The 26,106-nt window shown below is 35.8% G+C and overlaps 1 protein-coding gene across 4 annotated transcripts in view; it reads left to right on the top strand.

Moving 5' to 3' along the window:
• The window catches only part of EIF4E (eukaryotic translation initiation factor 4E), an 83,225-nt gene that overhangs the window by 47,314 nt on the left and 9,805 nt on the right, over positions 1 to 26,106 (top strand). For 3 of the 4 annotated variants that reach the window (XM_043438810.1, XM_043438812.1, XM_043438811.1), the window contains one exon: positions 20,788 to 20,894. In XM_043438810.1, the coding sequence (XP_043294745.1) occupies positions 20,788 to 20,894 (107 nt within the window). Of the gene's footprint in view, positions 1 to 18,668; positions 18,708 to 20,787; positions 20,895 to 26,106 lie in introns of those variants that run through there. The other variant, XM_043438813.1, reaches the window with a different exon arrangement.

Here is a 26,106-nt window from a genome sequence, read left to right as displayed (position 1 = left end):
TCAGTTAGCTTGTGAGTTTCCTTCTTTCTTTTTTGCTGGGCATAATCATAAGCACCTAAAGAGTCATAGGTTTTTCCTGCTTGTCCCACCTTGGTAGGCATTCGGGGAATTTTTGTCTCTGACAGTTACGTAAAATATCATTTTCAATTTGATATGTAATTATCGAGCGTGTGTGTGTGATCAGTTACATTAAGATGTGTCTTACACGGAATCTAAAAAAATGATTAAAATGAACTTACTTTCAAAACAGGAATAGATTCGCGGACACAGAAAACAAATTTATGGTTACCAAAGGGGAAAGGGAGGAGAAAGGGATAAATTAAGAGTTTGGGGTTAACAGAAACACACCAGGATATATAAAATAGAGCACAGGGACCTGCTTTATAACACAGGGAACTATATTTGGTACCTTGTAATAACTATAATGAAAAAGAAGGTAAATATATATGTGTCTGTGTGTGTGTATATTTAAAACTTTGCCAGTATACCTCAAATTAGCACAACTTTGTAAATCAACTATACTTAAAAAAAAAAAACCCACGACAGAACACATGGACACGCAGAAGGATACTGGATGATACTAAATTTGTTAAGAAGGTTGATAGGCAAATTAAAGGAACCACTTATCTCTTAACAGGTACTGTTGGAAAATTTTGAACAATACTCTCCTGTTAACTCTGTTGGCATTTGAATTATGGCCAGGTCAGAATTAGAGCTTGTGAGTAGATCAAAGTTAGACTTAATATCAGTTGATAAAAATGGCAGGCCATCTTGCCTCCAGTGGGTCATTGTTTTGGTAGCTTTTATCTTCATTCTGTTTTCTTCATTATTGGGTTGTTTTTTGACTTGTAATTCTTTCAAAGATAAGAGATTTTTATTTCCTTAGTTAAACTGAAGGTATATAGTTTTACTTGCTTTTACATTATATCTTTTGAATTTTTTTAAACTATACCTTAGTTTCATAGGTGGAATCCACTTGGACAGTCAGCTAATCTAATGTTTCCTTTTTTATCCCTTAGAAACATGTTTTGCAGAGAGTTTATAAAAAGTAAATCTTAAATTCATGTGACAAATATGTTACATAATGCCATGTTTTTTGCTAAACAAAGACTGTTGACAAGCAGACCTTGCATATTAATATGCGTGTTTTTCCTTTAAGAAAACGTAGTGTTATGAGAGTCCATTCACCAGCCAAAGAAATTTGGTTCTAGTGTTTATATTTTACATTTTACTTTGTTTTTTACTCTGAATTTATATTATGCCTAATTATTTGACTTAGAGAAGTCCAGCTTAGAAACAGACATAGTCTGCACTCCAAAGTTGCAGAGAATAAAATGTTTAATGAATTATGTAACCATAATCCAGTTTGGATAGAAAATTCTACACACAAAAAATTTTTAAGTATTCTATTTAATTTATATAAGATTAAGAATATAGAAGTACCTGCAATCCTGGATGTAACAAGGAACCAGTGAAGTAGTTGTTATAGCAATGGTAATTTCTTCTTTCCTTCTCTGCTTCTATTAGAAATTTTCTTGCTGTTTTGGAGTTGCTCCATCTTTGTCATAGAGAATTTTTTGAGAAGTGGAAATGAGCCTGAATTACAATCTAATTTTATTATCTGTGTTGAAACCTTGAAATTTCTAAAGCTAGCTAGAAAATGGGAATAAGTACAGTGATTTTGATTTTCAAATAACAATATTTAGAAATGACAATTTGTCAGTTATGAAGAACTAGATAAAGTTAATATTCCATTGATGTACTGCATGCAGGTGTATTCATGCATGGGTATGCTTACCTTTTCCTCTCTTTGCTAGGAGGTTCACATAGCTGACTTTATTTTTATCTTTTCTTTGTCATTATTCAGAAATACAAAGCTTATGACCTGTAAATGATTGATACTCTTCCCGCTCTTTACAGTAAAAATCAGTAGTGTTTTAAAAGTTCCTATAATGTGTCTAGAGAAAAAAGATGACTTTTATCTCTTAAGTACTATGTAGTCATTTCTAGTCTCTTACTTCTAGAACCTGAGAATGTGATCAGAAAAATAAGATTTTTTTCCCCCAGTTGGAACTTTTGATATATCTTTCATAGAAACAATGGGAAGCTGTAGTTTTTGCTCACTGTGTTCACTAAGAGTCTGTGGAACTATAACAGATCTAATCAGCTTTGCATTTCTAGGGCTGCAGATTTAAAGTTCTAAGCAACTGACTTAATAGAAATGTTCTTTTTAAATACAGTCTGTAATAGTGAATTTTAACTTAAGCAGTCTTTATAGCTTGATAATAGTTAACACATCAGGCATCTTACTAAGTGCTTTACATATATTCATTTAATTTTTAGCAGCCTTATGAGGTAGGTATTATTCTTATTTCACAGATAAGGAAACCAAGGCACAGAGAAATGAAGTAACTTTGTGTGACTAACTTGCCCAAGATCACACAGCTAATAAGTGGTGGGGTGGAGTTCAAACTAAAGCAGCCAAGTTCCAGAGTGTGTTAAACATGACACTGTCTTTCCAAGAGGCATGTAGTGTGTGTTCCTTGTGTGACTTGGAAAGATTAATTTGATAAACTTAATAGATATTTTGCTAAAGCTCTAAAAGAAAATATGTGGACGTTTGTTTTTAGTTTCTGTTGTCCTGCAGTGTTTGCTGATATCCAAAGTATAGAATCTTAAGAAAATAGCAACATTGTGTCGAAAGTCTAAGGACTAAACAAGTTAGTTATACTGTTCCTTCTTCAGTAAACGTCTAGGACTTTGTGGGTTGATTTCTAAAGAAAGTGAATGATCTCTTCCCTTCTCCCCCTTCTCATTTGATTTCTGGACCTTGTCAATTCAAATGATTTGACAGGTGAAATATTTTGCTAGTGGAAACAGTGTAGTAAAATTTTTTAAAAATTGGCAAATATGGCATCTATTCTCAGCTACCTTTGTACTTTTAGTAATTTTGGTGAAAGGTCTGGCAAAGAGTTAAGCAGTTTTGAAAAAGTTTCAGTTATAGTATGTTACTCATCTTAAAAGCTGAATTATTTGGAGGAGGTGGTAGTAATAAGACTTAAGATTTCTCTGAGTAATGTTTGAAGTAAATTCTTTGCAGTAATCTATAAAGCTAAAATGTCTTTAGTTATGTATTTTAAACTTGTTACTGTAAAATGCTGTGCTTATTATAATGACAGCCAATAAGATTTTAGTATTTATGTGAACTAAAAAATTGTTATAAAAAATTCTTATGTGATTTTCCATGGGTCATCTTCAGATAACAGTTTATGTAACCACAAAGTCTGATAACTTAAAGTATTAACTAAGGCAAGAAATATTTCAGTAGAGAGAAAATGCACATCTTTTTCTTGTAGTTTTAAAAAAATTTTAATGTCGTGGGATAAATACTTTTTATTGGTGAAAAATTCACATTTCAAGTAACTTAAAAAAAAAAAATTCTGCCAGGGTCACATAGTTCGTAAATGAGAGCGCTGGATCTCAAACCCAGGTTCTGCCTACAAGCTTTATTACTACACTTAGAAAAAAGAAACTAAAATTCAACCAACACTCAGAAGTCCAACTCTTTACCTTCAGGAAAAACTCTTACCTTAAGGATAGAACTGATTCATAGATTGCACACAAGTAAACATAAAATCAAATCTGAAAGGATGTATGGGTGGTAGCATGATAGGATTTATGAGTGATACAATTAATTTTTTTTTTTTGAACTTGAACAACTTATATTCTCAAACAGTATTTAGTAAAATCACCTTTGGATCTTGATTTATAATTAATGCTATTTTAGCTTTTTTAATTACTTTTTCCTTAAAGGTGATGGATCCTTTTAGCAGTCTGCTGGAGCTTGTGACCTCATTATCAGAATACGGTTTTTAAATGCATTAAATAAACTATTAATACTTAGGATTACAAAGGAAAATAATTGAAGAACAGTGAGGATTAAAAGCGTTAACATGAAACATTAAGGATGCTGCCTGGCACAGGCCAAGTCCTGTTTTACTGATGTGAAAAACCTATCTCCTGTTCTTTCCAACCACCTAGTTCTCTCCAAAGCATTCACATATTAACTGGCTTATTTGAGGATTCTTCTGAAAGCGTGTGAGTGAATAGCCAGTTGTTGTTTACATTGTCCACAAATCAATTTTTGTACAAAAGAGTATATGAGGTTTTCTCAGGCTGTTCCCATCCAGATGGATCACTTTTAGGGGCAACCAGCATGGTCAGGTGGTCAGTTCATATCTTTCTGTGGAAATTTGTATATTCAGTGTCCCTCCCACCCCCACCCCGGATTTCCATCCAAGGATTCAATCAACTGTATCAAATTTTGGAGGGTTCTCTGTCCTGTGCCATTTTATTTAAGGGACTTGAACATCTGTAGATTTTGGTATCTTAGGGTGTCCTGGAACCAATCTGCCACAGATACTGAAGTGTGTGTGTGTGTGTGTGTATATACACACTAAATAATATATATACACACAAGCAAATGTGATATTGACCCTTGAGCAACCTTGATTGGAAATCTGGGGCTCCACTTATGTATGAATTTTTTTTCACTAAATGCATTCTATGATACTACATGATCTGCAGTTGTTTGAGTCCACAAATGCTAGGTTTGGGATGAGAAGGGCTGACTGTAAAGTTGTGTGTGGATTTTTGACTGTATAAGCGGTACCCTTAACCGCTACATTGTTAAAGGATCAACTGTACATTCTTTACAAAAAATAAGTGGTAGCCAACTCCATACACTATTCTGGCCTTTTGTGTTTTTCTTATTATTATGTCTTTTAGAGCATTTCATATCAACAATCAAGTTTTCATTTTTTTTTCTGATGATATATATTACATGGTTTGATCTTAAAACATATTATTTCTATGTTGATGAACACTTCCTGGGGTCCAATTAAGGCATATAAGTATATCAAAGTTTATTATCCTGAATTGATTATAAGAGGGAATGTGATTGTTAATCTGGGGATGAATTATAGTACCATTTGTGTTTATTGGTTTGGCTGTGTTATCCATACCAGATAAACTGAGGACTAGGTGATAAATTGCAGATGGTGATTGCAGCCATGAAATTAAAAGACGCTTACTCCTTGGAAGGAAAGTTATGACCAACCTAGATAGCATATTAAAAAGCAGAGACGTTACTTTGCCAACAAAGGTCCGTCTAGTCAAGGCTATGGTTTTTCCAGTGGTCATGTATGGATGTGAGAGTTGGACTGTGAAGAAAGCTGAACGCTGAAAAATTGATGCTTTTGAAGTGTGGTGTTGGAGAAGACTCTTGAGAGTCCCTTGGACTGCAAGGAGATCCAACCAGTCCATCCTAAAGGAGATCAGTCCTGGGTGTTCATTGGAAGGACTGATGCTGAAGCTGAAATTCCAATACTTTGGCCACCTCATGCGAAGAGTTGACTCATTGAAAAAGACGCTGATGCGGGGAGGGATTGGGGGCAGGAGGAGAAGGGGACGACAGAGGATGAGAATGCTGGATGGCATCACCGACTCGATGGGCATGAGTTTGAGTAGACTCCGGGAGTTGGTGATGGACAGGGAGGCCTGGCATGCTGCGATTCATGGGGTCGCAAAGAGTCAGACACGACTGAGCAACTGAACTGAGGTGATAAATTGAACAGTTAGAAAGATTTGTAACTACTGTAATTATTTGAGAAAAGCAGTAGAAAATTCAAAGATGTGAAAGATTGTTAGAGTTATGCTGTCTATAATCATACCTCCCTGTATCCATGTAGCCATACTTTTGAGTAGTCTACAGCTCCCCTCCTGTCGTACACACACATCCCTTACCTCCCACCCTACGTCCCATCCCGTTTAGCCATGTAACTTACTTTGGAATTCCAACCATTTGCTAGTTAAGTGCTGTGATGAATAGCTCTTATCTATAGTATTCTATACATGAGGTGGTATATCTGTAGGGTGAATGTTTTGGCAACAAATTGAAAATTTAAAAACTCTACTGATAAAGCACTTCTGTTACTGTCATTGGCTATCAGGCTACAATTTTTTTCTTTTTAGAACTCCTTTCTGAGATATTTATATGTAGAAAAAATATACCCGTGTCTGTAAGTTTTAGAGTAATAAACTGAAGACTTGTCATGTTAAGACATCATTAGTGCTTCTGCGTTGTACCCCATGGTTACACTTTATTTCTCTGCCTCCTCACCTACTCACTAACCTGACTTTCATGTTAATCATTTCCTTGATTTTTTTTGAACAGTCTAATTGTCTTTAGAGTTTAACATCCAGTCTGTGTATCTTTCAGCTGTTTTAATTTTGAAAAACTAAAAACTTAGATGATGTATAAGGAAAGCACAGTATTGCTGCTGTAGCTGAACACACCTTCTGGGTTATAGCTTGGTTTCAACTTCCTGAAATTTCTACTAGAGCCCTTCTTGAGAAAACCAACAGGTGAGATTATGTTCTGGGAAACACAGGACTCTCTAGTTACCTGGTGGGGCTGTGAAATGGGCCAGGCGGAGAACCTTCAGTTAATAAAGAGGTCTCTTGGAGTGAGTTGTTCTGTATTTAAGAACAACAAAATATAATTTTGGTGTCAAATTCTTAGCTGTTCCAGGGAGCAGGGCACAGAAGAGGGAAAAGGGAGCTTTGTTAGCATATGTTTAAGCTGAGTTAAGTGTATGTAAACACCCAGGCCAGACAACATGTCAATCTGTTTTTAATAGAAGGTAGAATAGTAAGCCCTTTGGTCATAACAGATGCGAAATGAATGTAGCCAGAATCACATTGCTCCAGTCTAGACTGTTGCTCTCTATATCTGGTGCACACCTGTCTTACTTGGATCCCTTTAGACTGTGTTCCTGATTTGCTGTCTTGACTTCTGTGTTACACCCCTCTGCTTGCTGTATCTCTTTTCTTCCTCTGATTATGGTTACTTGTTTCACTATGGTGGATCACATCTTCCAGAAGATTTTTGAGAAAAGGTGCATGAGAAAGAGTTTTGAAACCATGCATATTGAACATGTAGTTTGGGTGTAGCCTTTTCTTCAGAATTTTTAAGTCCCATGGTCATTTTCTCTTATAATTGTTTAATTCAGGAATTACTCTGATGGTGTTTTCTGTTTTTTTTTTAACGTGACCAGTTCCCTTTCCATTCCCTAGAAATTTGTCAAGTTTCCTTATCCTCATTTCACAGTGACATACTTTAGTGTGAATATTGTCTGTTGTGCTGCGTACTCATTGAACTTTTTAAATATAGCAACTCATATCCATCTCTTCTGAGAAATCTATTGGTGATTTTCCTATCCCTATTTTTCCTCTTTGAAACAGTTAATTATATATTGGAGTCACTGAGTCATTCATGTCTGCATGCTCTGACATGCTCTTGTGTGCTCTCTAAATTAAATCTAAATTTTGCTCTCATTTCCCATCTCTTTTTGTTTTGTTTTCTGTGCGTGCTAAGTTGCTTCAGTTGTGTCCGACTCTTTGCTACCCCATGTACTGTAGCCTGCAAGGTTCCTCTATCCATAGGATTCTCCAGGCAAGAATACTGGAGTGGATTGCCATTTCCATCTCCAGGGGATCTTCCCAACCCAGGAATCGAACCCCAGTCTCCTGCATTGCATGTGGATTCTTTACCATCTGAGCCACCAGGGAAGCCCTGAAATGGAAGTAGAGGCATAAAACATGAGATGCTCATCCTTACTCATAATAAGTGAAATCTGAATTAAAACTTCGCTGAGATACCATTTTTCTATAATTAAATGGGGAAACTCTGAAATATAATTTTTATTGTACCCATATATCCAGTCCAGTGATAGTTGGTTGCCATGCCGCTCCTCCAAGGAATCTTCCCAATCCAGCAATTGAAACTGCATCTATTGTGTCTCCTGCATTGGCAGGCAGGTTCTTTACCACTTCCAACCTTTTCTGTCTCATAATTTAAATTTCCAGATGTTCTCTCTCTCTCTGATCTTCTGAATGCTCATTTTCATAGCTTCCTGGAATAATTGTATGCGTGCACAATCTGAACTTTTGGAGGACATACATAGGTACATATTTTTAAAGGCATGATCTATACCTGGCTATCTTCTCCAAGTTGCTTTTCTTCTTTTTATTCTTGAACTCATGGCAGCAATGCTAGGGACTTGGAGTGGTTGGGTGGGGTTGGGGATGGAGAGACCTAGTTATTTCCGAAACAGCTTTCACTGGATTCTTTTTATCTATTTATTTTTGGCTATGCTGGGTCTTTGTTGCTGCACATGGCCTTTCTCTAGTGGCGGTAAGTGGGGGCTGCTCTTCGTTGTGGTGTGCAGGCTACTCGTTGAGGTGGCTTCTCTTGTGGAGCACAGGCTCTATAGGCACACAGGCTTCAGTAGTTAGGGTACACAGTTGCCATGTGGCATGTGGGGTCTCCCCGGACCAGGGATTGAACCGGTGTTCATTCATTGCAAGGCAGATTCTTAACCATTGGACCACCAGGGAAACCCTCACCAAATTCTTTTTAATTTACTCCCCTCACTCCAAGTTATAAAGGTGCTGCCAGGAGACTTGAAGGTGTGTATTGATAGTTACCACTTGTCCATCTACATTCCACTTTTCTTTCTCTTTTTTTTTCCCTGCTCTCCCCATCCATGATTCTGGACCACCTTCTTTTTTTTTTTTTTTTTTTAATTCACTGTGGTTTTAGTGCAATTTTGACTAGGAACAAAATTAGAATCATTTCTTTATTCAAACATTTAAGTGCCTGTCATGTGCCACGCACTCTTGAGTGCTTAACCCAGCTCTCCCTTAACCTACGAGATACTGGATTACTGAATAGAAATAAAGAACTAATACTTATTATGACATTTAAAAAGTAACTTGTTGCATTCTGATTATAGAATACAGTGTTAACAATTTTTCTGTATAACTAGGCCAAAGATGCCAGGAATAATAACAAACTTGGACATTCTTTGCAGCAATCATATACTCAAATTGCTAGAGTCTTGAAGTGCCTAGAAATTATAAATCCTAACAGTTTGCAGGATTCATAAATAAAGTGAGAAATACAGTAGAGGACTTTAATAAGTGAAGAGTCATGATTTGCTTTTCAAAGAGTTACTATTGGAAAGATTGGTAATTTTTCTGAAAGTTAATGTGTACATTCTGTATGAACTGAATCAAAATATTTGCTAGTGCAGTGAAAGCTACACTTGATGCTGGGGTTCACAAGCTGGCCTTAGGGCTGCTTTTTTGTGTGGCCTGCTAACCAAGAATGGTTTTTATTTCACAAGATTGTAAAACAAAACAATGAATAAGTGATCAGATTCCCAGCCTAAAATATTTACTCTCTGGCCATTTAAAGAAAAAGTTTATAAGTTTATTTGAAAGACTAAACAAATGAGAATGGCAGTAAATTTTTGGAAAGGAGGAGAAAAGGGGAAACAAGAATGTCCCCTGCGAGGAGAAACATTCAACAAAGGTACTTTTAAAAATGTGATGTTGGTGCAAGTAGGGACTGACATCTCTGGAACAGACTGAGCATTCCAGAAGTAGACACTATATATATTTGGGCTTCAGTATTAATTTTTTCATAATAAATTTGGAACATTTAGATATGTATGAAGAAAAAAGTCATCTGTAATCCTAACAGTATGTTCTCTGGTTAATATTTTGGTTTACTTGTTTGTGGACTCTTCCCCCTCCCTCCCCCAACCATGTCTCTCTTTGTGCCTTTTCCTTTTCCTTTAACTTTTTTTAGAGCAATTTTAGGTTCACTACAAAATTTTTTTTTTTAATTTTATTTATTTATTTCACCACAAAATTGAAAGGAAGGTCTGAAGGGTTCTGATGTATCTCCTGCCCCGACAGGCACAGTCTCCCCCGCAGTCAACATTCCACACCAGAATGGTCCATTCTTTAACATTGGATGAACCTACATTGACACATCATTAGTACCCGAAGACTGTAACTGACATCAGGATTCACTCTTACTGTTGCATATTCTGTTTGGTTTGGACACTTGACATAACCCATTTACCATTATAGTTTCATACACATTGTTTCACTGCCTAAAAGTCTTCTGTTTATCCCTTCCTCCTCCACAACCCTTAGCAACTACAAATCTTTTTATTATCCTTTGTCTTTGCCAGAAATATAGTTGTTATCATATAGTTAAACAGTATGTACCCTTTAAGTATCCTTTCACTTAATAATATGCATTTAAGATTCCTCCATGTCTTTTCACAGCTTGATAGCTTGTTTTCTTATTGTAGAAAAATATTCCATTGTCTGGAGATACCACAATATATTTGGGACTTGTTAAATTAAAAAAGTGGCTCCCAGCCCCCTAAAAGTAGAATTCTCTGTTTATGTAGTCCTGAAATCTTTTCCGCATTTATGTTAGCACTTTAAAATGATTTTTCCAAGCTAGTTCATAAATCATAAACACTGATTTATCTGTTAAACCTGTATCTTGTTTGCCTCTACTTTTGCTTACTAATATAAAATATATAAAGCTCCTATTATCCTGAGAGTTCCTTTGAATAAATACAGAATTAAAAGTATAACTGGGTTAAAGATTATAGATGTTTTTATATTTGGAAGTTTGGATGGTTCATTAAGTGAAAGGATATAACCATACTCTCTAAACCTGGGGACATTTGAAACAGTGGCTGCAGTACCTGGTTTTTTAGTTTTTAAAGAAATACAGATTGACGACTTTGGAAAGATGATTCAGATACTCAGAGAATATAAGGATAAATCTAATATTCTTACCAAAACCATAGTTTTAGTAAGAAATTTTAACGTTGAAATTTAAAATTTTAACATTTAGCATTCAGTTCAGTTGCTCAGTCGTGTTTGACTCTTTGCGACCACATGGACTGCAGCACGCCAGGCCTCCGTGTCCATCACCAACTCCTGGAGTTTACTCAAAGCTATACCTCCTTGCTATTTAGCATTATAGAACTTAAAACTAATGCATGGAATTTAAAAAGAATTCAACTGCTTGTTTAACTGTGACATGTTAAAATTGATTATTTAAACTAACGTTTAATCAGTATTGTTACATTTGAGTTACGCTTTTCAAATTTTAAATTTTTTACCTATTTTTTGCTGTGCTGGATTCTCATTGCTGTGTGCGGGCTTTCTTTAGTTGCAGCTTGTGAGGGCTCCTCTAGTTGCAGTGCTCGGGCTTCTTGCAGTGGCTCCTCTTGTTCTAGGGTGCGCATACTCAGGCTCAGGAGGTGTAGCCCATGATCTCTAGAGCATGGGCTCTCAGGAGTTGCGGCACATGGGTTGAGTTGCCCCGTGGGATGTGAAGTCTTCCTAGACTAGAGATAGAACCCGTGTTTACTGATGGCAGGTAGATCCCCAGTGAAGTCCAGGAATGAAGTTTAAAAGAAGCTGTAGTTAAATTCTTTCCAGTGTTTGCCTTTCAAATTATAATTATAAAACTTTAAAGAATGAATAAAATATAAATTATTACCTTACTGGAACCAGTGTAATTTTGTGCAGTGTAGGTGCTTGTCCTAACATTTTAATATTACTGATTGATTTGAAGCACTAATTTTTACTTTTATATAATGTTCAACTTATATAAATTTCTCCATAGTTACTTTAAAATTAGTCTTGAATTGGGAGACTGGTACTGACTACAGTACTACACATACACTACTGTGTATAAAACAGATAACTAATGAGAGCCTACTGAACAGCACAGGAAATTCGTTGCTCTTTGACAACTTGATTGGGAAGGAATCCAAGAGAGGATATATATGTATATGTATAGCTGATTCTGCTTATATGTATACATATATCCCTTCTTTTTTAGACAAATTTTATTTTCTTGGGCTCCAAAATCACTGTGGACTGTGACTGCAGCCATAAAATTAAAAGATGCTTGCTGTTTGGAAGGAAAGCTGTAACAAACCTAGACAGCGTATTAAAAAGCAAAGACATCACTTTGCTGACAAAGATTCGTATAGTCAAAGCCATGGTTTTCCCAGTAGTCATGTATGGATATGAGACTTGGATCATAGTGAAGACTGAAAGTGAAAATCGCTCAGTCACGTCCAACTCTTTGCGACCCCATGGACTCTTTGTGACAGTCCATGGGATTCTCCAGGCCAGAATACTAGGGTGGGTAGCTGTTTCCTTCTCCAGGAGAGCTTCCCAACTCAGGGATCGAACCCAGGTCTTCCACATTGCAGGCAGGTTCTTTACCAGCTGAACCTCCAGGGAAGCCCTGAAGGCTGAGCACTGAAGAAGTGATGCTTTCAAATTGTGCTGGAGAAGACTCTTGAGAGTCCTTTGGACTGCAAGGAGATCAAACCAGTCAATCCAAAAAGACATCAACCCTGAATATTTATTGGAAGGACTGATGCTGAAGTTTCAATACTTCGGCCACCTGATGTAACGAGCTGACTCATTTGGAAAAGACACTGATCCTAGGAAAGATTGAAGGCAGAAGAAGAAGAGAGCGACAAAGGATGAGATGGTTAGATGACATCACCGACTCAATGGACATGAGTTTGAACAAACTCAAGGAGATTGTGAAGGACAAGGAAGCCTGGCATGCTGCAGTTCATGGGGTTGCAAAAAATCAGACATGACTTAGCGACTGAACAACACAACTATAGTTGATTGACTTTGCTTCAGAGCAGAAGTTAACACAACATTGTGTGTTTTATACTCCAGTAAAAACTAAAAAGAATATATGAGTCTTCTGGTGGCCTTTGGTTTAAGTAGCATTCACATTTAAATTTTATTAACCTTATTCTAGATCATACATGTTTGTTAATTCTTTTGTCTCTACCACACTTTCTGAATTTGTAGACTTGTCCTAAGCAACTTAAGATGTGCAGAATAATTTGGTTGACAAATATTAATGCTGTTTTTTTTTTTAATGCTGTTTTAAGAATTAGTTTATTTTAAATGCCCACAAGTCTTTCTGGTTTTAAAAATTAGGTTCTAGAAGATCAGAAATTCAAGTATGACCTATAAGAATTATTTTATATTAGTGAAAAGTGGCTAGATGTAGCTTGCTGACTATCCAAAAACATATAGCACAGCAAATTGAACTCAAATCTAGTGCTAGTCTTAAATTTTAGATAGCTCTTATAACTTGAACAGCTATTAAATTTTGGAGTAATTTTTGGACACAATACAGTTTATGCAAATGGTCACAGCTCTTCCCTCTATACCTCAATTTTCAATTTTTTTCATTGTTTAGGTGTCATATTAAATTAGTTTAAAAGAATACTAAAAAGTACTGTCTGGAATCAGAGGTAATATATGGGATCTCACAGTCCTTTGCATGAAAAAATTATCTATTTGAGCAGTGTTTTAAACCCTAGAAGATTTGTATTTTGCTAAATCAACATTTATTGTTTATCTTCTCCAGCTTTTTAGTTTATGGCACAAAGGTGTCACCAGTTTGATCCTTTGATACAGACAGGGAATACTTGCAAAATCCATAGCTATACTTTTCCTGATGAGTGATGCCAGGTTAGCTGGTATTCCTTTACTATAGATAATGTAATTGAGAACTAACACCCAAAAATAGCTGGTTTAATTATTTGTGGCAGTTTTTACTGTTTATACCAGATTTTTCATTCCTTACAAGGCATGTGAGGCTATTTGTTTTTGTGTACTAGATAATTAAACTAATTTACATATGGGAGGGTCTGTGGGAAGTGCATCTTTGCTGAAAAGAGACCTGGGAACTGAATGTTTGGATAATAAAAGGAAGAGTAAAAGAATCATGAATTCTATTTACATATGTCACTTATATCAAATAATAATATTCTTAGAGTTAATTATTTGTATCCATAAAAGAGAGTTTTTATCTATGTTTACCTGTAGCTCTGAGATATTTTGATGTATTTAGTATACTATCTTGCATAATATAGAATCCCTATAATTAATCATTGGCATTTACATATTTTTTCCTAGTGGAGTGTGTGTGTGTGTTGGAAGAGTGAAGTGTACTATTCATGTCTTTTTTGTGGCATGCACTTGAAAGAGAGTGAAGGTGTGGGACCTGAGGCTGTGGTACAAAGCATGGTATTAATGTATACTGTAGGGTTATGCAGCCTAGAAGGAGTGTCTTGGTAACCATTCTGGACACTTGTGAGAGTGAACAAGGGCTCTAGTAATAATAATTATGCTGAAACAACAAACAGGTAAAACTTAGAGACATAGCATCCTTATTTGTGAATCTTGACAGTCCTGCAATAAAATGTCAGGCTATAGACAGTACATGTTAGTGTCCACGGCTTAAGTTTGAAGAGCAGAGAGAGTAGTAGTTTCACAGTATTGTGAAGATTGAATATATTGAGATGAAAGTGAAAGTCACTTAGTCGTGGCTGACTCTGTGACCCCATGGACTATATGCAGTCCGTCTAATTCTCCAGGCCAGAATACTGGAGTGGGTAGCCATTCCCTTCTCCAGGGGATTTTCCCAACCCAGGGATCGAACCCAGGCCTCTGCATTGCAGGCGGATTCTTTACCAGCTGAGCCACAAGGGAAGCCCTATATTTCTTCCTATAGGCCCTATAGGGCTTCCCTGTATTGAGATAATGTATATAAATGTAGCCTATTGCTTGTTAGTAACTGCTTAGTAAATGTTACCTATCATGTAAAAGAACTCATAGTTTGATACAAGTGTGAGGATTGGTGTTACCACTTGAAAATCATAAAGCACTGCTGTCCTTTTCTATTCTTTGCTTACGCTTCTGTTCGTTATTTCATATCTTTAATATGTAGTGCTTTCAGTCTGCTGAGGTACTGTGTTAATAAGCTGGTAGTTGCTGTTCAGTCACTAAGAAGTCATGTCCAACTCTTTGTGACCCCAAAGGACTGCAGCACACCAGGCTTCCCTGTCCTTCATTATCTTCTGGAGTTTGCTCACCTCATGTTCATTGAGTCAAATTATAAATTGTAATACTGTACATTAAGTTTTTAAAAATTGAAGTATAGTTAATTTACAACATCCTGTTTATGGTACACAGCCTAGTGATTCAGTTTATTAGTATATGTATGTATATACATATAATGTAATGTATTTATATATGTATGTGTGTGCTTCTCTGCATTCCACTATAGGTTATTGCAAGATATTCAATATAGTTTCACGTTCTGTATAGTAGGACCTTGTTTATTTTATATATAGTAGTTTGTATCTGTTAATTGAAAGCTCTTGCTCTCCCTCTCCATATTTTTTAAAGAATTACTTATTTATTTTTGGCTGTGCTGGGTGTTTGTTGCTGTGTGCAGGCTTTCTCTAGTTGCGGCAAGCAGTGCACAGGCTTCTCATTGCGGTGGCTTTTCCTGGTGGCTCCTCTTGATTAATGGCACAGGGCTCTAGAGTGTGAGGGCTTCAGTAGTTGTGTCTCGGGGGCTCTAGAGCACAGCGTCTGTAGTTACGGTGCTTGGGCCTAGTTACCCTGTGGCATGTAGGATCTTCCTGGACCAGGGATTGAATCTGAGTCTCCTGCATTGGCAGGTGGATTCCCAACCACTGGACCACCAGAGACGCCCTCTTCTCCATATATTTTTATTTGAATCTCATAAACTCAACAAATCCAAAACCAGGTTTAATAACTTGTTCTTAAACTGGTTGTCTCTTCTATTCCCTTACTTGTTAGTTGTATTTAATAACTTTGACCTGTCAATTAATGGCTTCCACTGCTTCCATGTGGAAAGATACAGTTTCAGCCTCAGGCGTTTTAGAGTCTTGCTCCAGTCTACTGTTCTAACTCTATCTTTGGTTTCATGAACGTTCACTTTAGACTCCCTGCTTCCTTACTGTCTCTCGATAAAACACTGTACCATGTCACAGCTTTATTCACCTTTCTACCCACCTGAAATGTGTCACACAGTGGTTTTTCACTTGCAGATTGTCTTTTAGGTTGAAATTGTATTTGATTAATTTGAGAGTAGCCATGGTCTTTAAAATGAGCCTTTCCTGGTTTGTCTGGGTAGTTTCTGGGATATTTAAAATGTAATTTTCAGTGAAATTTCCTTCTGTGGGGTGACTACCAAGCTGGGTGGTCACCAAACTGGAGGGATGTTACAGGACATTGCAGGAGAGAATTTTGTTTTTAAATTGGATGTAGGAAATACCTTGGCTGTCCAGTCTTTTGGACCAGGGATTGAACCTGGGCCATGACAATGAAATCACTGAGTCCTGATCACTGGACTGCCAGGAAATTCCCCCTTTTAGGGTTCTTTTGAAATGTTACTTCATTCTTTTTTGGTATATGTCTATAATTAATTTGGCATATGTCTAAGATTGAAGGCAAAAGAAGAAAAGGGTGGCAGAGGATGAAATGGTTAGCATCACCGACTCAGTGGACATGAATTTGAGCAAACTATGGGATATAGTGGAGGACAGAGGAGCCTGGTGTGCCATATAGTCCATGGGGTCACGTGACTTAGCAACTGAACAACAACTATAACTGTAAACTAATTTTTGATCAAAGAATTTAATAATACAGCATGGCCATCATCCTGGACATTACTTCTCATTATATGTACTACCACAGATTTATAAGGTATGGGAGGGACTTCCCTGGTGGTCCAGTGGCTAAGATTGTGCATTCCCAGTTCTGGGGGTCTAAGCTTGATCCTTGGTCAAGGAACTAGATCCCACATGCTGCAACTAAGACGTGTTCAAGCCAAAAAAAAAAAAATGATATTGGAGCTTCCCCATAGAACAGACCACCGCCATAGAATTAATCTTAAAGGTTAAAATAACATCGAACATGGCTGTACTTTGGTGTGTTTTTTTGCTTTATCTAAGTTGAAAAAATGCACCCTGGTTATTTATATCAAAGTTAAGAGATTTTAAACAAAAAATAAAACAGTAAGTTGAAAGAAATGAACAGAAAATGATTTTATAATGGGGCATGCCTCAGTAGTCTCAAACAAAAATATTTTCCTTTGCAATAATGTACAACATAGTTGTAGAATCAAGAAGTTTTCAGGGTGAATGGTTGATTGTACGCTTTTTAAAGCTTTGAATTGTTGTGATAAGTAGATGGCCATAGCACAACATGACCTGAGAAAATTTGTACTGAGAAAATATGTCCTTATAATATTAATGTTTTCATAAGTAATTTCCATCATGAAAATGATTTCTTACTAGATTTGGCCTGTGCCATGTTTTTGTAGAGTATTTGAGTAATTTTTATTGTGTCATGGAAACAATTGGCTGTTAATCACTTTTATGTTATTAAGAGGATTTGAGAAATTCAAATAAGCTTAAAAATTTGCACATCTATCAGACTCTAGATAGTAGCTTAAAAGGCTAAAAAAGACAGGAATTCCCTGGTGGTCCAGTGGTTAGGAATCTGTACTTTCATTGCAAGGGGCACAGCTTCCATCCCTGGTCATTGTGGCCAAGGAGGGGGAAAGGCTTATATTAAAAAACATGTCAAATACTGAAAAGAAGAGACAAAGTGTTTTAGAGTATTTTTCTTAAAATCTAGCTTGTTTGTGTGATACTGAAAGCAAAGATGAAAGATTTTAAAATAGTATACTTGTTCATACCTACACACATTTATTTAAAGATTAGTAACTTTTTATTTCAGTTATAGGAAAACTCCAAAATTGTATATTCTTAATATAAAGACTAAAATTTCAATTAAAATAGAACTTTCAATTTAAAGGAACACTTTTTAAGGAAGTGAGCATATTTGGTTTTAATTCTCAAATATCTAGAGACTTTAGATATCATCTAAGTCTTCCATCATTCTCCTAATGGTGAAAAGAGTAGAATAGGAGAGAAGAATGACTTAGGAAGTGACATTTTGTATCCTCTGAAACTTGTAGTTACTCCTAGTGTAATTCATTGTTTTTTATGTGCTGCTGAGGTATTGATAAAAGATGTAAACAAACACTGTGGAATTGTACAATTGTGGATTGTAATGAGGGAATGAACTGGGAATGCAGTTTGAATTTGAATGAATTTGAATTCATGAGTACATTTTACTAATCATTGTCCTTTAGGTAAATAAGAGAATTTGCAGTATTTCTTAACTTTGAGGGGAAGAATATCTTTTTTAAAAAAATTCTTTTTGCCATGCTGCATGCATGTGGGATCACAGTTCCTCAACCAGGGATTGAACCCTGGCCCCTGCAGTGAAAGCACCACATCCTAACCACTGGACCACCAGGGAATTCCCTCCATCTTATATTTTACCGTAATAATAAGGTGGCTCAGTGGTTCTGCTTGCCAGTGCTGGAGATGTGGGTTTGATCCCTGGGTTGGGAAGATCCCCTGGAAAAGGAAATGGCAACCCACTCTAGTATTCTTGCTTGGGGAATCTCAAGGACAGAGCAGGGTGGTGGGCTGCAGTCAGTGGGGTCACAAGAGAGTCGGACACAACAACTAAACAAAGTTAAGACTGTCTGCTAGCCCTGTTCTCTGGATCATATGTATGTTATCTAGGTCTCTTTCTATAGACAGTTTAATCTCTTGATCATCAGTTGCTGTAGAAAATTTTCTTTGCATGTTTGATGATGTTTGACTGTTTGAATCTCATTCCCGCAGCACCCTTTTCTCTGGTACACTGTCCCTGAAACCCACCTGCCTTATCAGTCCCTAATTGTTTCCTACTTTCTCTATTCACTCAGACTGCCCCTGTTTGGAGACCATCATTAATTTTAAGCTAGTGAAGAATGGCATTTGGTAATGATCATCTATTTGAAGATTTAAATGGATTGTGATGAGAAAATGCTGGTAAAAATGTGATATTAAGTCATTGGCTACTATATGTAAATTTTAGGGCCTAAACTACTCGTGTAAATATTTAAAATTTAAGGAATCGAGCCAGTAAGTTTCTGTTGGGTGTAGTATTTTCCTCATTGGCATTATAGTTGTGAGCAAAATCGAGATAAAGTCCTTGCTGTGAGTGACTTCATAGGCTAGTAAAAAGTAGTTCCTGGAGGTGTCGTTTTGATTAGAAAAATGAATTTTTATTTTTGTAAAATATGTATCCTCTGTCTGCTCTGAAGTCTTTTAGATCATACATCTCTGATTTATAAAATGTTAATGTGAATATGTATCTTTATTGTTTTTCTGGTTCCATTTAAATCTGATATCCAAACCCTTGTTGCAGTGCCCTCCTCTTTTGTATCAACTTGTTTCAGTTTCTAGTCCCTTTTCTTAGCTGTCTTTTTGTTGACAGCAATTTACAGTAGGGTGAAGAGTTACATAGATTAATGTGGATAATATGCATTATTCCCAGGCTCCATTTTTCCATGACATTTTTAAATGATGATGATAACTATGTCTCACTTCAGTTCAGTCACTCAGTTGTGCCCGACTTTTTGCGACCCCATGGACTGCAGCATGCCACGCCTCTCTGTCCATCACCAACTCCCAAGTTTACTCAAACTCATGTCCAGTGACTCAGTGATGGCATCCAACCATCTCATCCTCTGTCGTCCCCTTCTCCTGCCTTCAATCTTTCCCAGAATCAGGGTCTTTTCAAATGATTCAGTTCTTCGCATCAGGTGGCCAAAGTATTGGAGTTTCAGCTTCAGCATCAGTCCTTCCAATGAATATTTAGGATTGATTTTCTTTAGGATGGACTGGCTGGATTTCCTTGCAGTCCAAGGGACTCTCAAGAGTCTTCTCCAACGCCACAGTTCAAAAGCATCAGTTCTTTGGCACTCAGCTCTCTTTATAGTCCAACTCTCACATCCATACATGACTACTGGAAAAACCATAGCTTTGACTAGATGGACCTTTGTTGGCAAAGGAATGTCTCTGCTTTTTAATATGCTGTCAAGATTGGTCATAACATTTCTTTCAAGGAGCAAGTGTCTTAATTTCATGGCTGCAGTCACCATCTGCAGTGGTTTTGGAGCTCAAAAAAATAGTCTCTCACTCTTTCCCCATCTATTTGCCATGAAGAGATGGGACTGGATGCCATGACCTTATTTTTCTGAATGTTGAGTTTTAAGCCAACTTTTTCACTCTCCGCTTTCACTTTCATCAAGAGGCTCTTTAGTTCTTCTTTGCTTTCTGCCATAAGAGTGGTGTCATCTGCATATCTGAGGTTATTGATATTTCTCCCGGCAATCTTGATTCCAGCTTGTGCTTCATGCAGCCTAGCGTTTCTCATGATGTACTCTGCATATAAGTTAAATAAGCAGGGTGACAGTAAACCGCCTTGATGTACACCTTTCCTGATATAGAAGATTTCAAATCAAGCTGGTGTCCAGCTTTTTTCCTTCGGGTCATTTGAAAATGACAGAAGTTGCTCAATTTAAGTTACCATATATCATAACAGTTTGACATGAAGGCAAGGATCTATGTAGTATTGCCTTATTCACTTTATAAAGGTTTTTTTGTGTGTCATGTAATATAGTTAATCATGCTCTCCAAACTTGAGTTGAACCGGCCCTCCCCGCTAACCGCCCTGCCAGCACTTTAATGGTGTGTTAAAAGAAAGATGCTTCATTTTCCTGTTTTGCATGGTGTCTAATAATCTTATGTTAAATGTGTAAGTGGAAGATAACAATATATATTTTAAATTTGAGAAACATTTTGCTCTTAATGAAGAGATGCTAGAAGAGTCTGGTGCTTTTCTTAGAGTTTGGCTAGTTGTCTATCAAATGCGTCTCCTGTAATTCATTCTTTAAAAAATGTTATGGACAGTATTGATTCAGATTTATTTAGAGTATTGCTATCATAGAGATTAAGTTTTCCAACATTGTAACTTAACTATATTTCAATAAAAATGTACAAATAAATTTCTTCATGTTGTTTTTTCATGTTAAAAAGTTTATAATGTTTAATTATTTTCCACTAGGAAACCACCCCTACTCCGAATCCCCCGCCTACAGAGGAAGAGAAAACAGAATCTAATCAGGAGGTTGCTAACCCAGAACACTATATTAAACACCCTTTACAGAACAGGTAAGCTTTCTGACACATGGATTTTTTTGACTTGGGCAACAAGGTAAATGGTGAATGGGACAGGTTTGGAGGGGAAGGTTAGATAAGACTAGTTTTAGGTATGTTAGGTTGAGGATTCCATTTTCTCTTGGATGACCGACATCTGGCAAGCAGTTTTACGTGTGAATCTTGAGCTCAGAAAGTAGAACTTTGAATGGTAGTTGAAACCAGAGTAGTAAATGAGTTCTCTTAAATGAATTTGACTCACAACAGAGGCTTGGAATATTAGCACATAGGGGATTTTTTTGGGTAAGAGTACCTATGAAGAAAACAGACGTGGTGCAAAGAGAGAGGGGGTTGGGCAGGGATGGACTGGTAGTTTGGAGTTGGCAGATGCAAATTATTTTATATATAGAGTGGATAAACAACAAGGTCCTACAGTATAGCCCAGAGAACTACATAGTTAATATCTTGTGATAAACCATAATGGAGAAGAATATGAAAATATGTATTCATATGTATAGCTGAGTCACTTTGCTGAACAGCAGAAATTACCATAACATTGTAAATCAACTGTACTTCAATAAAATTTTAAAAAAAGAATGCCTAAAAAAAATAAAATAAAATAAAAAAAGAATGCCTATGGGAGTGTATAGACATATATACTGTATAAACTAGGACAGAGTGTTGGTCATGGAAACCAAGAAAATGGTTTATTTTAAGGACAAGGTACAGCATATATGCCCCAAAAAGGTCAAATATTCATTGGATTGAACAGTAAGTCCTTGCTAACATTGGAGAACGTTTAGTAGAGTAGATGATGGAAAAAGATTGGCATAGTTTGAAGAGTGAATAGAAATTATACAAATGTATAGAGCAGTAATAGGCAATTTGAAGGAGAAAGTTCAGATGGTCTGTGAAGGAGAAAGAGCCTAAGGTATGTGGAGTCTGGATATTGGTTGGTTTGTATTTTAAGAGAAGTTTAGAAGAGGAAAAGAGAGTTTTGGATGAGTTAAGTTTTCATAGTTGCAGTGTAGTAGTTTAATACTTCAGTATATGGTTTTTCCTATCTCCACCCTACCACTTCCCAGTATGTTTGTGCTTTTACTTAATTATCTTTCTGGTTTATCTGATAAAACTTAACTTTAATTCACTGAGAGCTGATGGTGGGAAAACTCAGAAACATTTCCTCAGAATCTGGAGGAAAGTAAATTGGATAAGTTAACTTTCGAGGATCTTTAATTCCTTTCATTCCCCCTCTCCCAGACCCTACAAGTCTATAATTAGGTTTCATTTATCTGAAAAATGTATTGTCCCTTTATGTCCTTTTTTCCCCTTCATTATCATTGTAGACCTACTGAAGTAATAATGCAAATATGTTTTGGTAGTTTTTTCATAGGAGATGGTTGATTCAGCATACCCTCCAGGGAGGAACAAATCAGTTCTCTAGATACTGTGGATTGTCAGCCAGTGTGTGAAATACCAAAGGTCAAATAGTTGATAAAAGGAAAAAATTCTTCTTCGGGAAAGCATTGTGCCAAAGTAATACTAAGTTGATTACAATTGATTAGTGGCAGTTTTATGTAGTTCATCCTAGCAGCAGTACTAAAACCTTTATTTTTCCCCCATCTTTTCAGTGGTATCGTATAAAAAGCTTACTGTCTTCTGTCTGTGAACACAGTTCTTCATGTTGCTATTATTGGGAGGTCAAGGCATATATCCCTCATAGCTTAAGATGAAATCTGAGATTCCTGAAAGGTGCCCTTATCAGTGAACAAACTGATTAAGTCCTAAAATGAAATCTGTGAGGATTTTAATTTCTCTGTAATTTCTATTTCTTGCATAAAATAATATCACATTGAAAACTGTTCTAAGACATTTTTGGTTCTGATTTTGGTAATTTCTTCATTATTTACTTTTTGTAAATAATTTTGTAAGGAATTATGTTTTCTTAAAAAAAAAAAAACCACTATAGTATTGTAGGAAAGATTAAATCATCGAGGCACGAAGTATACAAAGTGTAAGTTCTCTGTTTTTCTCTGATTCCTTCTTCCCCATTTTGTTTTGCTCCACTCCCCAAAATAGTAAAAATTTGGTTTGTGTTTTTCCAAAACCTTTCAATGTACATATATATACTTTTTTTTAATACAGATTGCCATACTATTGAGGTTTTTGTTTGTACATGTAAATTTTAAGTCTTTATTTCAATCGACAGCCTTGTTAGTATTAAATGAATATATAGTCGTGTATTTTATCAGGCTTACATTAATGAGTATGCAGATTTTTTAAATTTACGTATACATCCTTATATTTTTTTACACTTGTGTGAATATAGTGGTATATCTATATGGTAAAATTTCAGAGTTCTTAGGTTTAAGACTGCCCATTATCTACCTTTGTAGACACTGCCAAATTATCCTCGTTTATCTGCTTAGAATTACTGATTTCTGCATCCTTGCCAACTGGTACTGTCAATCTGTTAAATTTAATTGCCTGTCAGATTGGTTCTAGTCTGATTTGCGAAAACAATGTCTTATTGTTTTAAATGTGCATTTCTTCTATTGAAGTTTCAAAACAGTTTTGTTCAAGACAATTGCTTATTTGTGTTTTTACCTGTGAGAAGTCTGTTCAGTTCTTATTGTCTGTTATTTTCTTTTGGATTATCTTTTCAAGTTTATTTCCAAGCATTGTACTTTAGGGATGCTAACCCATCCAAGGGGGGGATTAGATTGAAAGTACACTTCCAAATCATTTGTCTTTTAACATTGTCTAAAGAGTTATGTTATTTTAAAGGTTTTTTATTTTCATATAATCAAATACCAACTTTCCTCCATGGTTTCTGGGTTTCATGTCAGTCTTAAGAGAATTTTACCCACACAGTTATCCTATTTTTTTTTTTTTTAGCCCACACAATTAACCGATTTAATAGCAGCCTAGAAGTCTTCTTGCATGTATTTATTATGTTTATTATATTTTTGAAGTTATTTATTGTAATTATTTAAATATTACTTCTTTGGGCTCATGACCCCTTTACATTCTTAAAAATTATTGAGGATTCCACAGTGTTTTACAGGTTATGTAGATTTTCATCTATTTTCATTTGCTATATTAGAAAATAAAATAATTCTCAAAAATGTAAAACTACATATGTACTTAACTCATTGAATGTTAATGTAAATGATTTTTATGGAAAAAATTTATTCAAAATAAAACATACATAGTGAGAAGAACAGCATTTTTGTAAATATTTTAAGTGCCTGACTTAATAGAAATCAGCTAGGTTTTCATAGCTGGTTCTGCATTTTCAGTCTTTGGAGATATGTTGTTTCAGAGGAAGTATAAGGATAAAATATGACCTCAAATATACATGGTTGGAAAAGGAGAAATTTTAATGGCCTTTTATAATTAGGAATATCTCCTTCCTTTGATACTAGGTTTCTTGCAGGCTAGTTGCAATGTAGAATCTGAAACCACATCCAAGAACTTTTTTCTACTCTGTTACTTTAAAATCCATTGATCTGTCTTGCATTTGGAATATATCCTTCTCCACTCATGCATACTACTGGTCATTTAGAAAAAATACTGGTTCAGTGAGTTTGTAGATCTAAATATTGGCATTTTTCATTATATGATATCAAAACAATAACATCATCATTACTAAATGCCTCAGAAATGTCCCCAAGTTTTGTTAAATTGTCATGCTCAGTGGCACCTGCAGGCTTTCCAAAATTCTGATTTTTCTCCTGAAAGCTCAAATTTTAGCAACATGCTCACTGTTCATTTTTCAAGAAGTAACCATGCTTGATCAGCCTATTCTTCCAGTAAAAGTGGTGTTCTTTGAAAAAGCAACTAGTTCTCCTCACAGTTCAATTGCCTAAGCATTGTATTTGGTGTGCAGAAGTATTTTTGTGCAGAAAACAACATGTACACAAATTGAAATTTAATAAAACAAGTATTTTATTACTGTTTCATCAGTGGCATTCTTAACTGAAACTGACAGTTATTCCTCTGAGAGTTGATGATAATACAGGAACAGTGACAAACGGTAGACATGGGTGCCACTGTATGATTCTTGTTCGGCACATCACCGCTAGGTTTACTGTTGTTTTTGCATCACCAGTGAAAATGTCAACACAGTGAAAAATAAAATATCTTAGGATTTTTGTGAAATGGTTTTTACGCATCAGTGCTCCTGAAAGGGTCTTAAGATGCCTAAGGGGTCTTGTAAACCACATTCTGAGAATTGTTAATAGGCACTTAAGATGTTTCCAGTTTTCCAAATTTAAGAACCTTATTGTACAAATATTTTTGCTTAGTCATCCAGTCATTTACTTAGAATAAACCTTTAATGGCTGAATGCAATTTTTTTTTTAAAGATGGAATGGAATTTTTTTATTTTCAGTTGAGGTGTAACAATTTCAAATGTACAACACAGTGATTCAGTATTTGTATATATTATGGAATGATCATAATCAACATCTATCACAATACATATTTATAATTTCTTATAATGAGAACTTGTAAGATTTAGTCTCTTCACAACTTTCAAATTTGCAGTGCAGTATTATGAACTATATTTACTATGTTGTACGTTGCATCCCCATGACTTACTTATTTTATAACTGGAAGTTTGTACCACTTGATCCCCTTCATGCATTTCCCCACCCCTTTTCCTCTGGGAACCACCAGTCTGTTCTCTATATCAGTGAGCTTGGGGTGGGTTTTTCTCCTTTTTTAAAGTTTTTTTTAGATTCCACGTATAAGCAAAATCATATAGTATTTGTTTTTCCTGTCTAGTGTGTGATTTATTTAGCTTGTTAGAAAGTTCTGTGGTCCATCCATGTTGGAACTAGCAAATTTTTCTTTTCTTTTATGAGTGAATAATCCATTGAATAGACACATTCATACATACATACATATTTTCTTTTTTCACCCCCTGATGAACATTTAAGTTGCTTCTGTATCTTAACCTCTTGTAAAGCTACACTAATCATGGGGATTCATATATCTTTTTCAAGTTAGTATTTTCATTTTCTTCAGATAATACCCAGAAGTGGAATTGCTGGATCAAATGGTAGTTCTGTTTTTAATTTTCTCAGGAAAGACTAAATTAGTTTTAGACATCCAGGGTACAGTACTTGATACTGTGTGTTTAGTAGTTTTTCTGCCTTTGCTTTTTCAAAATATTTTTTTCCTTGATCAGGGGTTGGCAAATACACATTACCAAGTAGGT

This window comes from Cervus canadensis, chromosome 19 (assembly GCF_019320065.1).
Source record: "Cervus canadensis isolate Bull #8, Minnesota chromosome 19, ASM1932006v1, whole genome shotgun sequence".
NCBI lineage: Eukaryota > Metazoa > Chordata > Mammalia > Artiodactyla > Cervidae > Cervus > Cervus canadensis.
Note: the sequence above shows the minus strand (reverse complement) of the source record. Positions and strands in the feature narration are given on the sequence as shown.